At 46.2% G+C, this 18677-nt stretch overlaps 1 protein-coding gene across 2 annotated transcripts; it reads right to left on the bottom strand.

Moving 5' to 3' along the window:
* Positions 1 to 10923: 10923 nt before the first annotated feature.
* On the bottom strand, positions 10924 to 13590 carry SAT1 (spermidine/spermine N1-acetyltransferase 1). 2 transcript variants are annotated; one of them, XM_021552951.3, is made up of 6 exons: positions 13410 to 13590; positions 13238 to 13289; positions 13070 to 13153; positions 11780 to 11881; positions 11652 to 11692; positions 10924 to 11435 (listed from the first exon to the last, which is right to left on the bottom strand). In XM_021552951.3, the coding sequence occupies exons 1-6, from the start codon at positions 13473 to 13475 to the stop codon at positions 11265 to 11267; spliced, it is 516 nt and encodes a 171-aa protein (XP_021408626.1). In that variant the 5' UTR covers positions 13476 to 13590; the 3' UTR covers positions 10924 to 11264. The 2 variants fall into 2 exon arrangements, with proteins under 2 accessions (XP_021408626.1, XP_031359512.1); XM_031503652.2 differs by having other exon boundaries at positions 13070 to 13289.
* Positions 13591 to 18677: the final 5087 nt, after the last annotated feature.

The following is an 18677-nucleotide window of genomic DNA, read 5'->3' as shown; positions in this document are numbered from 1 at the left end:
TGCAACTACTTGCTTTCTCTCAGCATTTTTGTCTTGCTGTGTTTGTGATCCCCCTCTCTGGTGGACTTTCCTGGCTTTGCCCAGAGCACCTCCTTGGCCTGGGGGCCCTGCTGAGGTCTTCTTTATATTTCTTCTCTCACTTCAGTAATTTTCTTGAGGAATTCTGGCATTTCATCATCCCTGCTTTCAAGGTTTCTTATATACAGATGCTCAAGCTCCTCATATATGATTATCACTAGCTGCTTTTTTCACTTTGGAATTTTGGAACAGTGTTTCCTTAAAAACTGGTCAATTACTATTTTGAGAGCTGGAAAACAATAGGCTCACTCTTTTTAAAAATGTAATTTATTTTAAAGTTCAAGGTTGTGAGCCAGGGTAATTTTTACTGATGATGGCTGTGCTGACTCAATGGCCACATCTGACCCAGTGCAGGGGACCACAGTTCTGCACCAGCTTGCCTGGAGCACTTCTGGTGCTCCTGGAGCCCTTATTTCTACACATATGGTATGTGGGGCCATAGGTGATGTCCCACATCACCCACTGCTGGCACAGGTGCCTGCAGATTGTCTCCCCATCCTGGCACAGCAGCAGCTTCTCCCCCATTGTGGGAGAGGCTGCAGATCTGGGTGGCTGTACCTAAAATCCTGGAAACAGCAGCTCTGCAGCACTTCTGGTGCCCTGCAGCACCCTGAAAGGGTGTTGGGTGTGCCTTGCATAACAGGAACCTATTCAAGGTTATGAGTGTTTATTTATAAAGAGGTTGGCATTGTGTTTGTTTTTCTAACATTTTGTTTCCTGCTCACGTGAAGGCAGCTACAGGAGACAGCTGTCCTGACTGGGGAATCTTGTGGTACCCTTGGCCAGGTGAGCTCCCCAAATCTGACCTTCCCTCCACAGTGACTGCAGGATGGGGACAAGAAAGAAAAGAAAAATCAAAACAAGAGTGAGCAAACATGTGCACTATGGTTTGAAAAGGGCACAGTGAAAACCTACAGTGGATTTTTTGATGCACACTCTCCATTGTTGATTTTCTCCCCGCGCTAGTAAGGATTGGTTTCTTACCAATCCCTTTCTCCTTTCGCCCCTTTCCTACTCCCAGCTCAGCAGTAGAGTTGGAGGAGGCCACTCACTTCTCCCCGGGCTAAAGCTTAAGGGACATTTTTGTGGGGAACTTGCAGCTGTGTAAGAGGAAAACCTGTTTCTCCAGGATGCACAAAGCTGGAGGTGGGAAGGCACCCAATAGCACAGCCCTCCAAGCCCTGATTTCACTCAAGGTGCTACTGTAACACTAAAGTCTTGTTATCATTTCATAATGAGTTTTATTTTGACTGCTCTAGGTGAGACATTCTTTAAACATTTTGGTGTTTAAACATTTAAACTTCAGGAAAAGTAAATTAATTTGAGATTTTAAATAAATTTCATAGAGAACAACTTACTTGTAACAAGGTAATCAAAAGGGGTCCTTGCTTCTGTGATGGAGATTTAGGCACTGATTTATTCACTTGATCTATTTCATTTGTCCTTAAAAAAGGAAGGAAAGAGACAACCAGAATGTATTTATAAGAAAGAAGTTTCTTTCCAAGCATGCCTGTGCTATTACAGTGTCCTAATTCTTTTTGTAGATTAACAAGCCTGAGCCATCATTATCTTACTGAAAACATAAGAAAGATACAACCAATATGTTAATATGATAATCCCAGTGCAGTGATGGTTTTGGATTGATAAATGTTATTAAACACTTTGCTGGAGAAGTGCACCAAATGTTTTTCCTGGGGCATTTTTGAAGGTTACCTCTGATCAGGCTCAGCAGAGGCAAGGGTTTCCTGCCAAGTGCCAAGTTCCCTGGGCACTATGTACCTTCAGATGAGTCAGTGGATGAGGGGCTGTCACAGGGCAGGGAAGGACAGATAAAACTGAGTATTGCAGAGCCTCTGACTAAAAAGAAACTGGCAGGTGTTGGGTGCCCGACCGGAATTTTCAGGGCTGGCTTGCAGGAGGTGTTGCCAGCAGTGCTGGTGTGAGCACACAGGGTCAGGTTGCACCGAGCCATCTGGGAGGAGATGGCCCAAGGAGGGTGATCTCAAGATGATGCTGAGCCTCCACGCCCACACATCAGGTGACATGGGCAGCCCAGAGGATCACAGGACCTCCTGCCTTTTTCACAAAATAAAAGGCATGGGAAAAAGCCCCAGTGGCACCCAGCCACTGCCCTCCAGGAAAAGAGAGGAGATGGGCTCATTGCACTGGAGACATGGCTCAGCCATTAGTCAGCCCCACCACAGGACTCTGTGGGATGTGGGCTCTCCTGCCATGCCAAACCTCCTGTAACACCTCCAGGGGGGCAGCCAGCAGCTACCAGCCAGTCCTTGCTTGGGGACCACGTCCTCACCCTGCAGGGACACAGTCAGGAACACACTGGGGTTCCTGGTGGAGCATGTCTTTTTTGGCTGGACAAAGGACAGAAAACATAGCACTTGGCTGCAATGGGCAGCAATTTTCAAAACAGAGGATGTAGTACACACTTCTTACTGGTGGTTGTAACTGTCTCCAATTTAATTCTCTAGTAATACAGTTGTCTAAAGAATAAAACACAATAAATTATTTTATATAAAAATGCAGTGTTTAGTGTCTTCAACACACTTTTTGTTGACTTCCTTGTGATACAGAACAGAATAGTACTATTCCAGTTGAAAGGACCTACAAAGAAGATCTAGTCCAACAGCCTGACCACTTCAGGGTGATCAAAAGTCAAAGCAGATTGTTAAGGGCATTGTCCAAATGCCTCTTAAACACTGACAGTCTTGGGCCATTGACCTCTCTAAGGAGCCGGTTCCAGTGTTTGATCACACTCCTGCCAAAGAGGTTCCTAATGTCCAGTCTAAACCTCCCCTGATGATGCAGCTTGAACCATTCCCACACATCCCATCACCGAATCCCAGGAAGAAGGGATCATCACCTCCCTCTCCACTTCCCCTCCCCAGGAAGCTGTAGAGAGCAATGAGATTGCCCCTCAACCTCCTTTTATCCAAACATTGAACAGAACTGGCCCTAGAACTGAGTCCTGAGGAACACCACTGGTGATTAACTACATGTAGCCCCATTCACTACAACCCTCTGAGCCCTGCCCTTCAGCCAGCTTTTCACCAAGCCTATTGCAATCCCACTCATCCCACAGCTGGACATGAATATTATAAATTCACTGCTATGCCTTTAATGGAAACTACTCAAAAAACTTAGCATGATCAGGTGCAACTCATGTACTGTTTATGCACATTATCACTCAGGGACTAACTGTATTTGCTGTGAATGAGGTCAAACTCCACTCTATGTCTGTGGGAAAAGTCTTTTAACTATGGCTTTAATGGGGCAGAACAGGAGGAACTCACATACATGTGCTCACTTACACGTGATGTGAGTCACACATAACTCTGAGACTGTGTGATTAAATAAACTACTCTGAAAAAAAGGGGATTTAGTTAATGCTGTCAGCTCTGCTGGATGCCCATGGAGGTTGTTCTCAGATGTCACAGGGAAGGCTGATTTGAAGTCAGCCCTGGACATCCTGGCTGTACTTCCCTGGCCTGCAATGGTTTACCGAGTTTGCAGTGTTTTGGTAAAAGAGACTCTCTGGAAAAAATATTGATGTTTCATGCCAGCTGCATTGCAGAAAGCTGTTTTTGGGAAGACTTGCTGCTTCACTGCAGGGTGCTGTATTTCTTCACTTACAAAACTCAGTGTATGTTTTACCCATGTGAGACAGGCAGCCAAGTGTGCTGCTGCCCAAAGCACTGTAACACACCCTTGGCCTTCACGTTCCAGTCTGAAAGCCCCTTCAGACAAGGCACTTCCCCATCTGAAGAAGTTTGAGATTCCTCTCCCTGTGATGCTGAGTAGCTGCTGAGGGGGCCCAGCATCAGAGCAGACCCATTGCCAGCCCTGCTCTGCCCCTGGCATGCCTAAAATCCTGGGGAAGGACAAACCCACGCTTGCCCCCACATCTACCTGTGTTTGCCTCAGCGGGTTTCTCCTCCACCATGCTCCCACCATGGGCCACACTGAGGCCACAGCTGTGACTCTGGCTGTGGTGTCCCAGCAGGCACTAAATCCTGACTGCCCCAGCTCAGCCCCGCTGCAGAGAAGCAGCCTCAGACAAACCCAGGTTCTCCTCAAACATTGTTTCCCATGCCATGAGACTGCTGGGGCTCAGCCTTCCTGGAAAAGGGCGCAGTCTTGGCATTGGCTGGCATGGTGTGTGCCTGTGTGTGTGTGTTGGCAGGTGCTGAGCTGCAGGTGTCTCCCACGCTGCAGCCAGGCAGGTTTAGCTGGCTGCAGTCTCACCAGAAACAACACTAGGAGGATTTGATACTTGGAGCTGTCTGTAGTTGTTTCCCGAGGCATCTCCTGCGGAGTACTAAGTGCAGCCTTCAGTGCAGAGCAAGTACTTGGGTGCCAAGGGCTTGAGAGCTTCCAGTGGCTCAGGGACACATCCATGCCCCTCTGTTCTGTGCCAGCTCCCACAGAAACTCTTCTGAAACATCCTGCAGCATCTGTGATGAGCTTGGTGCTATTTAGAGTTATGTAAGGCCACCATGGTTGAGCTTGGAAAAGAAATGAAACAGAAGGACCAGCTGCAAGTGCCACTTGTCCCCATGGTGCTGGAGCTTTGCACGTGCAGGGCAGCCCAGCTAGCTGAGGGGCTGTGTCTGCACTCTGGCAAGGGGTGAAGTCTGGTCCAGCACAGCCCACAGCATGCTGGTGCTTCTAAACCTTTTATTGCAAGCTGCAAGAACCTGAGGTGCATTTATATTTGATTTCTACTCTTTACTTCTGTAAACAGAAGCACCTGATGCTCTTTATAACTTAAATGAAAGGACCATCACTGCTTGGATCCAAAAGGCTCTACAGTTTCTTTAAGAACAAACAGGAGATAATGTCACATCCTCCTCTACACCTCTACTTGTTTTTAGACTTTTGTAAAAGGACCTTTCACTTCTGCAATCCTGTGCTTATTGCAGAAAATACCCCAGCTGAGAAACCAGATATAAGCCTGTGTAAGGGAAGCCCCAGCTGCCCAAACTGCTGGAGAGGCACATGGTTATGGGTGCCTAGAAGCAAAGCTGGCCCTGCCTGGGACTGAAGCAGGGATGCCTCACTATGTTGAGCTGTGGGGCTGAAAAGTGCTTTGGCTTTTAACAGCAGACAATAGCTTGATGACAAGCCCAAAGTCCAAATGGCAAGTAAAGAAGCTCTGGAGTTCTGGGTCCCTACAGGACTTCTGTAATCAAGCTTCAAGTTGTGGTGATGGCAAACACGGCATGCAAATACAGAATAATTTTATTACTTTGTGCTGCGAAGTAATCAACTCATGCCTATAAATCCTGAGTATTTGCTTACATAATTTATTTTTGTTTTCCTTTAGGATGCTTTATCCTTGTCCTGACTTCACTGTCATTTGGACCAGCTGTACTTTGTAATGCAGTGGACTTTGGTTTATCATCCTGTTTTACAGTCTGGCAGCTTTACAGCTTTCAGAGATATGTAGTTACATAAAATGGGTGGGCTTTCTTACCTAGCTAAGAATAGACACTATCCCTCAAAACTTCAGCTAGTTTTGGTTTTGTTTATAATTGGAGTAATAAAGTATTATTTCTTTGATCCTAGCACTTGTTGCTGTCTCCATCTTCTAGTTATGCCTCTTGCTGTTCAGCAACAAATAATTCCTGCTCCTACACCACCAAATCCAAAATTAGTACTTGCTAATCCATTAAGTTATGGCTAATGAAATCACTGGGAGGTAAAAATAATCCAGAAATTATTAATGTATCCCAAGAATTTGCCTCTCAGACTTCGTGAAATAAGTATTTCAGTTTGTTCTGATTACATTATCTGGAAAGAAAAAAGCCTAAACTGTTTCCCTTGATGCTGCTTCCTCTGTTGTGTGTGTGTGACTTCCTGTGGCAGGCTGTGGTCAGCCCCCACACCTGCCCCCTGCACTGTTGCAGATCTCTTCTCCTGCCTCCTTTTTAATTTACATTTTCTGCCCCAGTGGCAGTTACACCTCTGTATGGAGGTTATGACCTCTAGGAGTGATGAATGCAGAGTCTGATCCATCTCTCTACATTACCTCTGAAAAAGGCCCATGTACCTGCAACTGTAGCTAAAACACACTGAGGCAGTGGTTGGAAATGTTCTCCTACATTTGTGCTAGTACGTAGCAGGAAGCTGGCTGGGGGAGAAACCCAAATCCTATCACGTGAACTGATTACAAAAGGCATGAGACTGCAGACCAAAACTACGAGTCTTGTTTCCTCCTGCACAAGGTGTGTGGTGCTGTTTGTGTGTCAGTGACGCAAGTGGGCCAAATCTGGAAGTTCAGGGAGATCACAGAGAGTCCAGATTGGAGTTTGCTCTTTATGAGAGCAATAAAGTCTGTTCAAAGGTACCCCCACAGTGGTATCTGGGTGTCCAATTATAGTAACCAGCTTTCCAAAGTCTCACCCTGCAGTTTTATCAGTGTGTTTTGAAAATAACACTGCAATAACCAGTCACTTGGAAACACTGATGGGCTTTCATGTGGAAAGCTACTGTGTCTCACGTTTTGTTTTTTTTTTTTCTCTGAGGAAATTTTCTAGTAGGAATTCTAGGGATTCATGTCTCATCCCTGCACAGTGGGTTCCTTGGAGGTGATTCTGAAGATGTAAACCCCCCTCAGCATACTGTACAGCAAACTTTCAGGAGAGGACGGGCGCCCAGTTTTGTCTTACCAAAGCATGTTATTTTTAGTCTGTTTTAGTGGTGAAGAGACTTCCTTTGAGTGGATGTGACCATCTGACACCTGCTATATCAACAATCGAAATACGCAAAGTTCCAAACAAAATAAACAGAACCATTTACCTAAGAGCAGTTTCTGAACACGGTGTTTTCCATCCTCACAAGCTAATTATCCCCTGGAGTTTTTGTTTCTTGCTTTGGCCTGGAGTAAATCTGTGAAATGAAACCGAAACTGGTTTGAAGATGGAATTTCTTTCCCCTCACCACTATTTTCAATTGAGGTGTGTACCTGTGCTTTATTCTGCTATCAAACACAGAATGTTTCTGATTGCAGGAAAAGTCAGAGCTCAGCAGGGCAAGGCCTGGGGGTCGGGAGAGGTGCATCCCGCAGTGCTCCTGCCCGGAGCCCACATCCACTGTGTCAGCCCCGCACCTCCTCCACAAGCGCCCTGTGGGGACAAGTCTGGGCTCCCGATGGGTTCTGAAGCCCTCCATCAAGGCTGTAGTGACCAAAAAACGTCTGGACAGCAAAAAACGTTCTTTTCTCTCTTGGTGAGAGAAAGAGTCCTGGGAAGGAATCTCGCCTGGATGGTGAAGTTAGAGCCTGCTTTGAGTTTGCAGCAAGATTGAACATTATCAGCAGGCTCGGTGCTGCTTTGCTGCTTGGTTTCAGACAGCAGCTGAGGCTTTCCTTTAAATTGCAGCCACATCTCTGACCTCCGAGGTAAAAAAAAAAAAAAAAAAAAAAAAAAAAAAAAAAAAAAAAATTAAGCAATCCTGCCCAGGCAGCAAAACAAACAGCCTAGTCTGTTGCGTGAGGTGAAGTGTTTGAACGCGCGGGTTTGGCCCCTCGGCGCTGCCATCGTGTGAGGGGCCCGGAGCTCCAGCCCCGGGGAGCGAGCGCTGTGGGGAGGCAGCTTGAGCGAGCCGAAGGAAATAAAGCTTCTGCTCACCTCAAAGAAAGGGAGGCACGACACACACCCTTGGGCTGGCCTGCAGCCCGAGGCAGCCTGCCCCGCGGGAATTAGGCCGCGCTCTCCCGGGTCCCGCTGCGTGCGGAGCTGGCGCCTGCCCTGGGCGGACAGCTCGGCTGCCCGGGCCGGGCTCCAGGGCCCAGCACCGGGCACGAACGCAGTAAAGCCCACACGTGCTCTTTCACGGCTAAAGTTCGCATAGGTTTTTTGAATTACATCGAAGGCTCTTTATAAGATGACAGGAGGGGGAAGGGTTGTTTTCCTCACATATATTTTGTTGTAACTTATGTAGACAAAAAAAAAAAAAAAGCCTCCTTCCACGTCGTCGCTATGGCTACAGCTCGGATCATTGTGCAGGAGCCTGTGAACAGGAAAAGGCGAAGCGGAGCGGGGGCGGCCGGCCCGGCGCTCCCTCTGCACGGTCCTGACGCATCCCCCGGCCGCGAGTCTGTCCGAGGCCACCCTTCTGTCCCCACCCACGGGAATGTGGAAACTCTGCCATTGCGAAATGCTCCGCTGGCTGGCTCTGTGAGAAGAGAACTTCCCGGGGCACGAGTTTGAGAGGGAGAGCGAGGAGGAGCTTTGCCTCGGCTCCCTGGAGATGTTATCAGCGCTGCGAACGCTCGCTCCCTAGCTCTGCCCCGGGGGCAGGCTCGCTGCAGCCCGGGAGCAGCGCAGGCTGGCTGAGCGCCGAGCACACGCCAGCCCCGCGCCTCTGCTGCCATGGGCTCCAGGGAGACACCAGTGACCTGCTCAAAGCCAGCTGCTGTGGCTCAGCCCCCGTCACAGGCTGGCACTCAGCTTGGCGGTGTGACTGTGGTCCTGGAAACGAGGAAAGTCACACCAGGTGAGGTCTCTCCAGCACCCAAAGCCACAGAAAACACTCTGCTGTATGTGTCAGTTGTAGTTGCAGAGGCACTTTGGTCCTCCTGTAGCTTGAGGAAAAGTTACTGATGGAATTGAAAATTGGTCCGTTCTTAACCTATGCCATTACTGCATCACTGTTGCAGACTCTTACCAAAACTGTAAGAATACTTCTACTGGTTTTAAAAACCTTGCCTCTTAGTAAGATTTCAGCAAAAGCCATATTTGAAAGGTTGGTCTTTGTATTTCCTTTCACGTGTGAATGTTTAAAATTATCCCCATTTAGCACTGCCTCCCTTGTTTTCTGTGACTGCCTGGGAATCCATTCCATTAGAATTCATTTAGAAAATGCAATGGTAAGCCACATTGGCAGAAGACGAACAAGATATGATAATTTAAAATTGATTGAAAATTTGACTAAGCTATTTACTTTTCTAATTATGATGCCTAATTAGTTAGCTTGTTCCATTCAGTCATGCAGCTTTGATAGCTTTATTATGCTCCAGAAGTCTGGGGCCTGAGATTTAAGCAGGCCTGCCCTAGATATCTAATGACCTGTTAATTTCAAAATCAAACCACTCTTAAACTACTCTACTAGCAATCACCTTCTGGGCTGATAAATGGAGCCAGAGCACAAGCTTAAAATAACTTCAAAACAGATTGCACTAGGACTGAGATGCAGTAGCAATGAGCTGAGCTGAGATGTGCTGAGATGGTTAATGTAGCTCAGAGAATGGTATATCTTCACCAAGAAGATACAACACCCTGATGCTCAGTGAAAACTGCTAGAGACCATCTCCTCTTTCCCATTCTGCCTCCATCACCAGCTCTTGGGCTGCTCTCCTTGGGTATGCTTGTTCTCACTTCTTTTGGCTTACTGAATTCCAGAAGAAAACAGGCTCAGCAAGGGTAGGGAGGTTTGTAGCTTGGCATTTAACCTTTGGCCAAGCAAGAAACACGTTTCTACTCCTTTGGGTAGGAGAGGAATTGAGCCTCAGGCTGCTGTGTGTGTGCGGCACTCTGGATGGGTCTCCAGAGTGGAGCAGAGGAGCAGAGCCCCTCCCTTGACCAGCTGCCCACAGGGCTTTGGATGCAGCCCAGGTCTTCTGGGTTGTGAGTGCAAGACAAGACAATGTTGAGCTTCTTATCCACCAGTCCCCCTAAGGAAGAGCTACCTTCTGCTCTCCTCCAAGAGCTTCTGTATTTTTTATTCTTGAAGCAACCTCTGACAGCCAAACCTCACATCTAGGCAGAGCTGGCATACTGGTGGCTACACAGCAGAAAATAAGAACAGTTTCATGCACAGCTCTCTGTTGGCCCTGGGCAGAGTGATACTTTATTCTTACAATTAGTTCAGCATTTCCCATGACTGAAAGTCACAGCCCACTACTGTCTAGGATAAGGAACTATCTTCCATGTGACACGATTTATGCAGTGACCAACAGGTTTAAAGCCTTGTTTTATGTTATTATGTTCATATTGCAAGGCAGCTAAGTCTCTTCCTTTGAAGTGAGAGCAATGCTGGCCAAAAACAAAAAGCCTTTTATTGCAGGGTTTCCAGAGAGCAAGAGGAGAGCAGCACAAAGTTTGATGCATCCACTTTCACCATCAGCTTACGAGAAGTGCAAACACAGTACTGCAAAATTGCTAATTTGTTTCAAAGACAACTAAAAAAATTGATGAGCAGCATTGTTTTCACCTGCTACTGTGCAAAGGCTAAAAAACAGAGGGCTGGTTTCCTACCCCTTACAGCTCAGCACAAATGCTGAACCTGATCTGAAATCATGATCAGAAACACATTGCACATGAAACATTTAAGTTTGGGGGTCTAAGAGTAACAAATGGAGCTTTTTGTGTGGTTTGTAAATATACTTTCATTTCATGTGACTAGTCAGAACTAATTTTTTGCTACTCAGGCCTTGAAACCATACCAGGATGCATCTTTCCCTTCAAGGCTGTGCCCTTCCAGCTGAGGTGCTCTGCAGTTAAGTGGAAGTCCCAAGCTCTGGACTTTCTGGAACAGTTGTCCAGAGAGCAGCACCTTACTGTAGGGATTCCAAACATACCTAAAAATATAGGTCACAAGGCAGGATGCCCTGCACCACCAGGGGTTGATCTCAAACCCTTTCAAACAGTCAGGTGCTCAAACCTTGCCATCAGGTCCCACAGGCACACAAGTGCCTTTTTATCTCCCTGGGAGACCATAGTAAATCATTTAACTTGTGAGAAGGCTGACGTCAATCAAGTCTTTTATTAATGTGCATGTTATTTGATGGAAAACTTTATGTGAGAATTGAAGTCAAAACTACTACCATGAAGTGAAAACACTATTTTATTTTTATAAAAGGCAATAATTAAAACAAACCCTACCAGTGTGTACATTGTACACAGTTGAATGACACTTACAAGAATGAAGTCTCCATATACAGGGATTACAAGCCCACACTGGTAAAGGATGCACACAAGCACATACTGAACTTCACAGATGCCTCAGCTCCAGATCACAGTACCATTACTCTATAACCACACCTGCACTGCCATTATTAGCATCCACACTACTTTATTCCACTACAAACTGTACATACACAGAAAGCAAGAAGTTTATTCAGAGAGCGCATATATTCGCAGAAAATACGTATTTGCTGGAATAATCTCTCACTCTTCTGCTGCCATCTTCAAGAGATACTTCTTGTCAATCTTGAACAGCCTCCAGCCCTCCTCAGTGGACAGATCTGAGGCACCCCTTCTCTTGTAGAACCTGATGGAAGGTTCATTCCACTCCGCGACAAGGAAGTGCATGCTGCTGCAGCGGCACTTCACAGCCACCTGCAAAGCCAATGCCACACGGTTACAGCACCTGGGGACGGCCCCAGTGACACCCAGCCAGATTACTCAGCAACTGGCTACTGCCATAAGCCACTGAGTTCATTCCAGCAGCCACTGCAGCATTTCTCAGCTTACCAGACTCTAGGCAATGTTTTAAGCTGTCTAGAGTCCTGCCACCTCCTTTAATTCTTGTTTAGACTTTGCACTTACACATACCTGACTCAAGTTCTTCAGAATTTCTGACCCAATACCAAGTCCTAAAAAAAACCAAGAAACAAGAAGCTTAAGTTTTACATCTACAGAAGCCCTATGGGCTTTAACTCATCTAATTTTGCAATAGGTACCTCTGTACTCAGCCATCACGTAAAAATCTTCAAGGTACAGCAGTTTTCCAATCCATGGATCATAAGTGAAGTAATACATGGCAAAGCCCACAATGCATGTTTCTGAAACAAAGGGTGTAACTTCAGCTAGTCAGAGTTTACAAGGTAAAAATACTAAGTTTTACATGCATGTTTAAACATACAGATTCTCTGGGACATGCAGACATTTGAAACTAGGATACAATTAAAAGTGAAGTTTGCAAATAAGCACACAATTGAAAACTCAAGTTCTGGCAAATTTGTATCAGCTTAATAAAACAAAAAATTGCTCTGTCCATACCCTGAAATCCTCAAAAGCACTGTCATAGTAAGTGCAAACATGGCCTTTTTCTACAAAATAATGCACACCCTACTGATTCATTTCTAGTCTGGAAGACAAGTACTTTACACAGCAGCTCACAATCTAGATGACTGCCCCAGCTCTGCTTCCTTAGGAACAGTCTGTCAAACCCTGGAAAACACTGATCCTTCTATGTATATTTCTCAGTAACTACTGTGCCAGAAGGCCTATTTACAGGCCACCTTTATAGCAGCATTTCAAGCACTTCCACTTATGCTTCCACTGAGCATCACACTGTTTTCTTTACCTTCAGCACCAAGAAGGTAAGTAAAGCTGCAGCTTCAATTGCAACTCGATGGCTCAAGAGTTGAGCCAACTCTTGAGCCACAGCCAACTCTTCCAACAACAGCCCACTCAAAACACAAACCCTGAGTATTTTAACTACATCTGCCATAACACTCTGCACATACTGTAATAGAAGCGTGCAAACAGGTTTCTGCCATCTACTGTGTCTTTGGTAAAGGTTTGGGAATAGCACTTGTCCCTGTAGGCCTTACCTCATATTATGATCATCTACTTTATTGTGTAACGGATCTTTTAGTTACCTCCCCGCCCATCCATGTACACAGAAGGGCCATGTACATGGCGAAGCTAGAGACTGTAACCTGAAGATTGGGGACAAATTAAAGAAAAAAATGTGATTCAACAGAATTACATAAAGGTAAGTCAGGGTCAAACAAGAAAAGCCATTTAATAATTGGAGTCAAGCACATTATGCTATACCTGATCTCCCATGCTTTCAGGACTAGCAACCACTTCAGCAGAGTATCACTATACATTATTGAATTTTACCAGTTAACCTAGTCCTCCTACCCCAGTCCAATGGTGGAACCTCATCTACAATCACTAATACTAAGCAAATGATGCTTCTCTGTATTGAGCATCCAAAAGTAAGTATCAGGAAGCCTCACCTTCAGATGACCACTGGTCTTTCGGCACTTCTGCAACCAGACAGTGGTAGAAAGGGTGCTCGCCAAAACCATCCTCAAGCAGCTCTAGAAAAGTAGAATACACACGCACCTGAGACACAGGCACTGTCACTCGGCCGCCAACCGGGTGAGCTCTTGCAGCCTCCGTACCTTTCTCAGTTAGCACCACCTGGTCCTCCATGTCCTCGTATTTCGCCAGTTCCTGGAAGAGAAGGAGGTTGTGAGCGGCCTCTCCCCAGCCCCCCTCCCTTGCGCAAGAGTTTGTTTTGCTCCGGCACCGGGCAGCGCTGTCCCCCCGCTCCGCCCCGCGCCCCGCCCGCACTTTGATCAGTCGCAGCAGGTCGGGACAGTCCTCGGGACGCGCGGCGCGGATGCTGAACGAGGCCATTTTCGGCGACGCTTCCCCCTGCGGCCCCCTCGGCTGACGAGTCCCCGGTGTGTGAACAGGAGGAGCAGCTGTTTCTTCATTCGTGTCCCGGGCGCGGCGGCCACCTGCGGTCAGTCAGGCTGCGAGCATGTCCCGGCGGCGTTCGGCTGCTGACGGTCCGGCTCGCTACAGCTGCTTCCCCGGCTCGGAGAGTGCAGCCCAGCGCCTCGGCCGCCCTATTTAAAGACGTCCTCGCCCTGCCTTCCCCGACCATCAGCCAATAGGAGCGCCCGCGGTGCTCGCCCTCAGCCAATGGCCGCGCCCCTCCCCGGAATGTTGCCCGGGCCTGCCGGCAACAGCTGCGGCCGTCTCGTGACTCGCCCTGTCCCGCGCTGCGCACGGTGCCCCCTGGCGGGGCTGGGCGGAGCTGCAGGGCGCGACCCCGGCGGCTCTGCCTGGGCGGGACCGGCCCTCAGGGAGCCCCGGCACCGCCGGCCCTGCGGCTTCCCCCGCACCGCCGACCCGGCTTCCCCCGCACCGCCGGCCCTGCGGCTTCCCCCGCACCGCCCTGCGGCTTCCCCCGCACCGCCGACCCGGCTTCTCCCGCACCGGCTGCCGCGGGACCCCGAAAACCGAGCCCGCCATTGCGCTCAGCCCGGGGCAGTGTGAGGAGCCCTGGCGCCGCCCTGGCCGCAGAGCGCGGGCGGCCCTGGGGCAGCTCATGCACCGCTGTGAGCAGAGAGCGAAAAACCCCTCGGTGTTTGCGGGGAACGCGGAGCAGTGATCTGTACCCAACCGGGCGCGGGGGAGCGTGTCTGGCGCCGGGGTACGCCCCGGGCAGGAGCGTCCTTACGGAGAAAGGTTCAAACCACCGAAGGTTAACCCTGGGGCTGGGACGTTTCCCAGGCTGGCACACGCACCGTAACCCGCCTGACTGGGGGGAAGGGGTTGTGCTGGGAGAAACACGAAGGAGTGGGGTTAAAGCAGGGAGAGCTGCCAGTAGTCTGCCATAAGGGAGGCTCCGACGCCATCCCGATGGAGTATGGATGTCACTGAGGAGAGAGGTGGGTGTGATGAGGAAACTTCATCTGAGGAGACTCCACGACATGACTTTGGAGTATGAAAGGATGGAGGAATTATCCTCAGCCCTGTGCTTCCTCTGGACATTACCTAGGGATACTGCTGTGTGCTGAGGAATGAGCTGGATCATGATCTTGATGACCGCGTGGTCCATGGACCTACAGCTGGGCTACCCAGAGAAGCGCAACTCTTTGCCATATGTGTGGTTTTCTGTTCACCCTCTTCTATTAGTTGGCCCACTGTCATGTACATTCTTAGATATTGTAAAGGAGCTCATTATCTTCCATTTAGCTTTATTTGACTTGTTTTAAGAGTGGTTTGGGGTATGGGAAGACACTAAGTCACAACACACCCACATTTTTTCATGTATCTGACAAGCTACAAGGTTGGCCTTCACTTAGAGAGAAGGACCAGCATGGAACATGATACTGCAAAAGGATTGTATAAAGAAGTGTGTATAAAGTGTGTGTTCGGGTGGCTGGTGTTAGCACACAGTGGAAAGTGCCTGAAGGCCTGGGAGAGTAATTTAGGATTTATGCAAACACCCTAACTGGCTCACTTTACCCTCTACTAGAGCAAGAATAGAGATGCCCAAAGAACAGAATAATTTCCATATTACTAAGCAACTGCCAGTGGCTAGTAGTAGAAAAGTTAAAATTTATTTCATGGTTTGTGAGTCTGAAAATCCCTCAGGACAGGGCATTTAGTAGGGCGACTGCATCTGAATAAACTATCAAGGAACAGACTCTGCTTAACAACATACCTTTAATGAATACGGATATTTTCGTTCCCTAGAAATGATTAGACTGGGATCAGAAGTGGGAAATACTGTCTCTGTGAAAGACAACAGCCTTTGTGTTATCTCAACTCTCTTTGTTTTGCATTTCTTGACAAAGAGGAAGTCACATTGTCAGGAAACCTACTGCTGTGTAAGAAAACAAAGTGTCTGGTTTCTTTCTTCTCAAGTCAGAAAAGTCACATGATTTAGAAGTAGAAGTTGAAGTCTCAGCAAAAAAAGACCCAAACATTTTCTCCCTTGACTGTTTTTGAAAGTCCTGCTTTAATTTGCTCAGAAATATGCTGATATTGTGTTGCTTGAGATAATACAGTTCATTTGATTTAGCTTTCAAATTCACAAGGCAGAGGAAAAATATTTAAAAAAAATCATGATATGTCAAAAAAAGTTTCATGAAACAATAGGAAATGTGGAAAATTTAGTAAAAAAAGGAAAATTAAAATAGCTAAGATATTTATATTTCAGAGACTATAGTATAATTACTTAGTTATGTATTCTTAAGGGTATTTTTCTAGAATAAGTAAGTTTAATTAGAATGCTAAGGGTATTTTACAAAAAGGTTCCAAAAGAACTCAGTTTGTGAATTAATCAGACTGATTTGGCATGTGTTTTACAGCTTCTTCCTTTTGTCTCTGGTCTGTTTGTCTTTGAGCAGGTTTCATGTCATCTTGACGTAGCTGAGGCCAATGATGAAATCTTTAATGACCTGCACAGGGCTTGGATTTTATCCTTCAGTGGTCACAGCCTGTTACCTGCCCTTCTCTCCAAGGAATGAGTAATGGCAAGTCTCCTGAAAGGATCAACATTTTTTAAAATTGTGCAAATATGTGTGCTGGCAGGTGGGTAGCAAATGAATTTAAGGTAAACCAATGTTGAAATAATCTGTTATAGTGAAATATGCACTGAACTCTGGATTAGCTCTTCTGTACCAGCCAGCAGCTTTCCACGGGGAATCTGTTGATTGTGAATCCATCTGCATTTCCAAGAGGGTTGGACTTTGGTGTTTGAGAAGTTAAAATGGTTAGAACTATCTCAAATGTGCATAATTCCTATTATTCTTATTGTATCTTCCCCTAAATATTACTCATAGGAGAAACAGAAAAATTTTTGCAAAATAGCAAGTGGCACTTTCTTTTTTCTATCATGCAACAGGAACTTTTATAAACAGCTGTTAATAAAAGCATATGGAGTGCATGTAGTGACTGAGGCAAGTTTTCCCCACATCCTGCCCAGAGATGGAGGTCTTTTCTAGTCTGAAGATACAGGAAATAACCAAGCCATTTCCCCCAGATCCTTTCATGGTGATGGAACAATTTATTCAGAGAGTTATGGGACCCCATCTGCACTTGGATCAAAAGCATGTTTTTATTTGCATCTAAATTTTCTAAGGTTCTCTTTCCTTGGAGGGTGGGCAGAAAGGCTCAAAGTGGGCACCAGCCTTCTTTACTGTTCAACTAATCAGTCCCTTCCCCTGTTTTAATTTTTGATTTCCTCCTTTGCTAGGAAGATTCCTTGCATTCCTGTATGAATGCCTCTCTCATGCCTCAGAGGTTCTCTGTAATAAATAAGAGGAGAAGGAGAAAAAAAAATCCTTATTCCACATTTAAATGTAGTGAATAAATGATTTTGTCATTGTACTAATAAATATTTCCAAGTATTTTAATCCAAGTTGTATGTCTGTCAAATGTCTGGAGCAAAATATGGAAAATGCAATTAATATTCAGGGTTGACCTGTAATTTTTCATGATTTTTGGACATTTGGGATTCTCTTATTGTTTTCAACTGAATGTTTTCTTCTTAATCCTTCAACCTTGCATTGATATTTATAAGTTCACAGTTGCTTCTGATGTTTTATTCAAGCCACTTAAAATTACAGTTTATCAGCACTAGGCTGCACATAATTAATCTCTGTCAAAATAGTCCAAATACTAAATAAATACTGCATAAGCAATGCTCAGAATTCAGGGTAAATGCAAAATTAACAGTTTCATGTGATCAAGCTACATGAATTTCCACATGCTGGCAATAAAAGGCCCATAATTTTTCTTTATTATCTTTGAAAACATTTTTTAGATCATTAGAACCCTATTCCTGTAGGCTAATGCATCTTATTTGCCATTTGTAATTACGCAGTTTAACGCATTTGGGATTTAGACATAACTAATTATCTGCCTGAATCCAAAAATCATCTATATCATGTGTGCAAATGATTTGGGGTATAAAAGTTATAGAAATAAATGATGGGAAAAAATCCAGCCAGGCCTCAGTTTTGGATACAATAGAAGTATTGTATTTGGATACAGTAGAAGTCCCTTTGGCTCTGATCCTGCAGTGTACTTAAATCAGGGGGAAATATCTCAGGTTTTAAAAAGAAACCTGTGAAATGTTTCCTTTTAACTAAGAGGGGTTTGCACAATGAGTAGTTGTTTGTATTATGTATCACAGTCACAGATTGTCTTTGGCACGGGCTTCTGCACTGCCTAGAGGTGATTCTTTTCGTGGCACCTTGATTTTTGAACTTTCAGCACACATGCATACCAGGTTTCCACATTTTTTTCCCACGACCAGATGAGCGAGAAGCTTTGCGATAGCGCCCTCAGCTTTTTCACGGAATCACAGCATGGTTTCGGTTGGGAGGCACTTTAAAGACCATCTAGTTTTCAGGTGTTACCCTTACATGTGAGGAATACTCTGGTCAATGTACTTTGTGTTTGCCAGAGTTTTCTCATATCCTCATCCAATCTTGCTGGTCATTTACTAAGTCTTTAGCAAAGTGTGCTTAGCAACTTCATGGCTACCTTGTACCTCCTGTATACACTGTTTTGTTGGCAAGCTGAAATGGCCAGTAAGAACCACAAACATTGTGGTTGGTGTGGAAGCCATGGGCTGCACCTGGACACAGGTATATATTCCAGTCCCCAAGAGGTGCAGACACGATTATGACAAATGCTCTGGTCCTTATGGGCTCTGTGGTGTCTTGGTATTGAGCCAGGGCTGCCCCTCTGCCACACACCCCAGTGCAGGGCCCTTGTCGTCGCTCTCTAAGTTTCTTCAGCTCCCAGGAATAAAAAAAAAAAAAAAATCTGATTGCTTGAACTTGTTGATTGTTTGGCTGTGCAAAGCACACAGCTGTATTTTCACAACGTGAATTAGGCTGGAAACGGCCCGAGATGATTATCTAGTCCTACCTGTGACTGAACACCAACGTGTCACCCAGACCGTGGCACTGAGTGCCACACCCAGTTTTTCCTTAAACACTTCTAGGGACGGTGATTCCAGCAACCTCCCTGGGCAGTCCATTCCAATGTCTAAACACCCTTTCCGTGAAGAAATTGTTCTACCTAATG

This window comes from Lonchura striata, chromosome 2 (assembly GCF_046129695.1).
Source record: "Lonchura striata isolate bLonStr1 chromosome 2, bLonStr1.mat, whole genome shotgun sequence".
NCBI lineage: Eukaryota > Metazoa > Chordata > Aves > Passeriformes > Estrildidae > Lonchura > Lonchura striata.
Note: the sequence above shows the minus strand (reverse complement) of the source record. Positions and strands in the feature narration are given on the sequence as shown.

What these genes read in the sequence shown, in the direction of transcription:
- SAT1 (XM_031503652.2), bottom strand. Translation starts at nt 13,475, where the DNA reads ATGGCCTCGTTCAGCATCCGCGCCGCGCGTCCCGAGGACTGTCCCGAC. An exon ending in ACCTGCTGCGACTGATCAAA is followed by an intron (nt 13,290 to 13,409) that starts GTGCGGGCGGGG and finishes CTTCTCTTCCAG; the next exon opens with GAACTGGCGAAATACGAGGA. An exon ending in CGTGATGGCTGAGTACAGAG is followed by an intron (nt 11,693 to 11,779) that starts GTACCTATTGCA and finishes GGTTTTTTTTAG; the next exon opens with GACTTGGTATTGGGTCAGAA.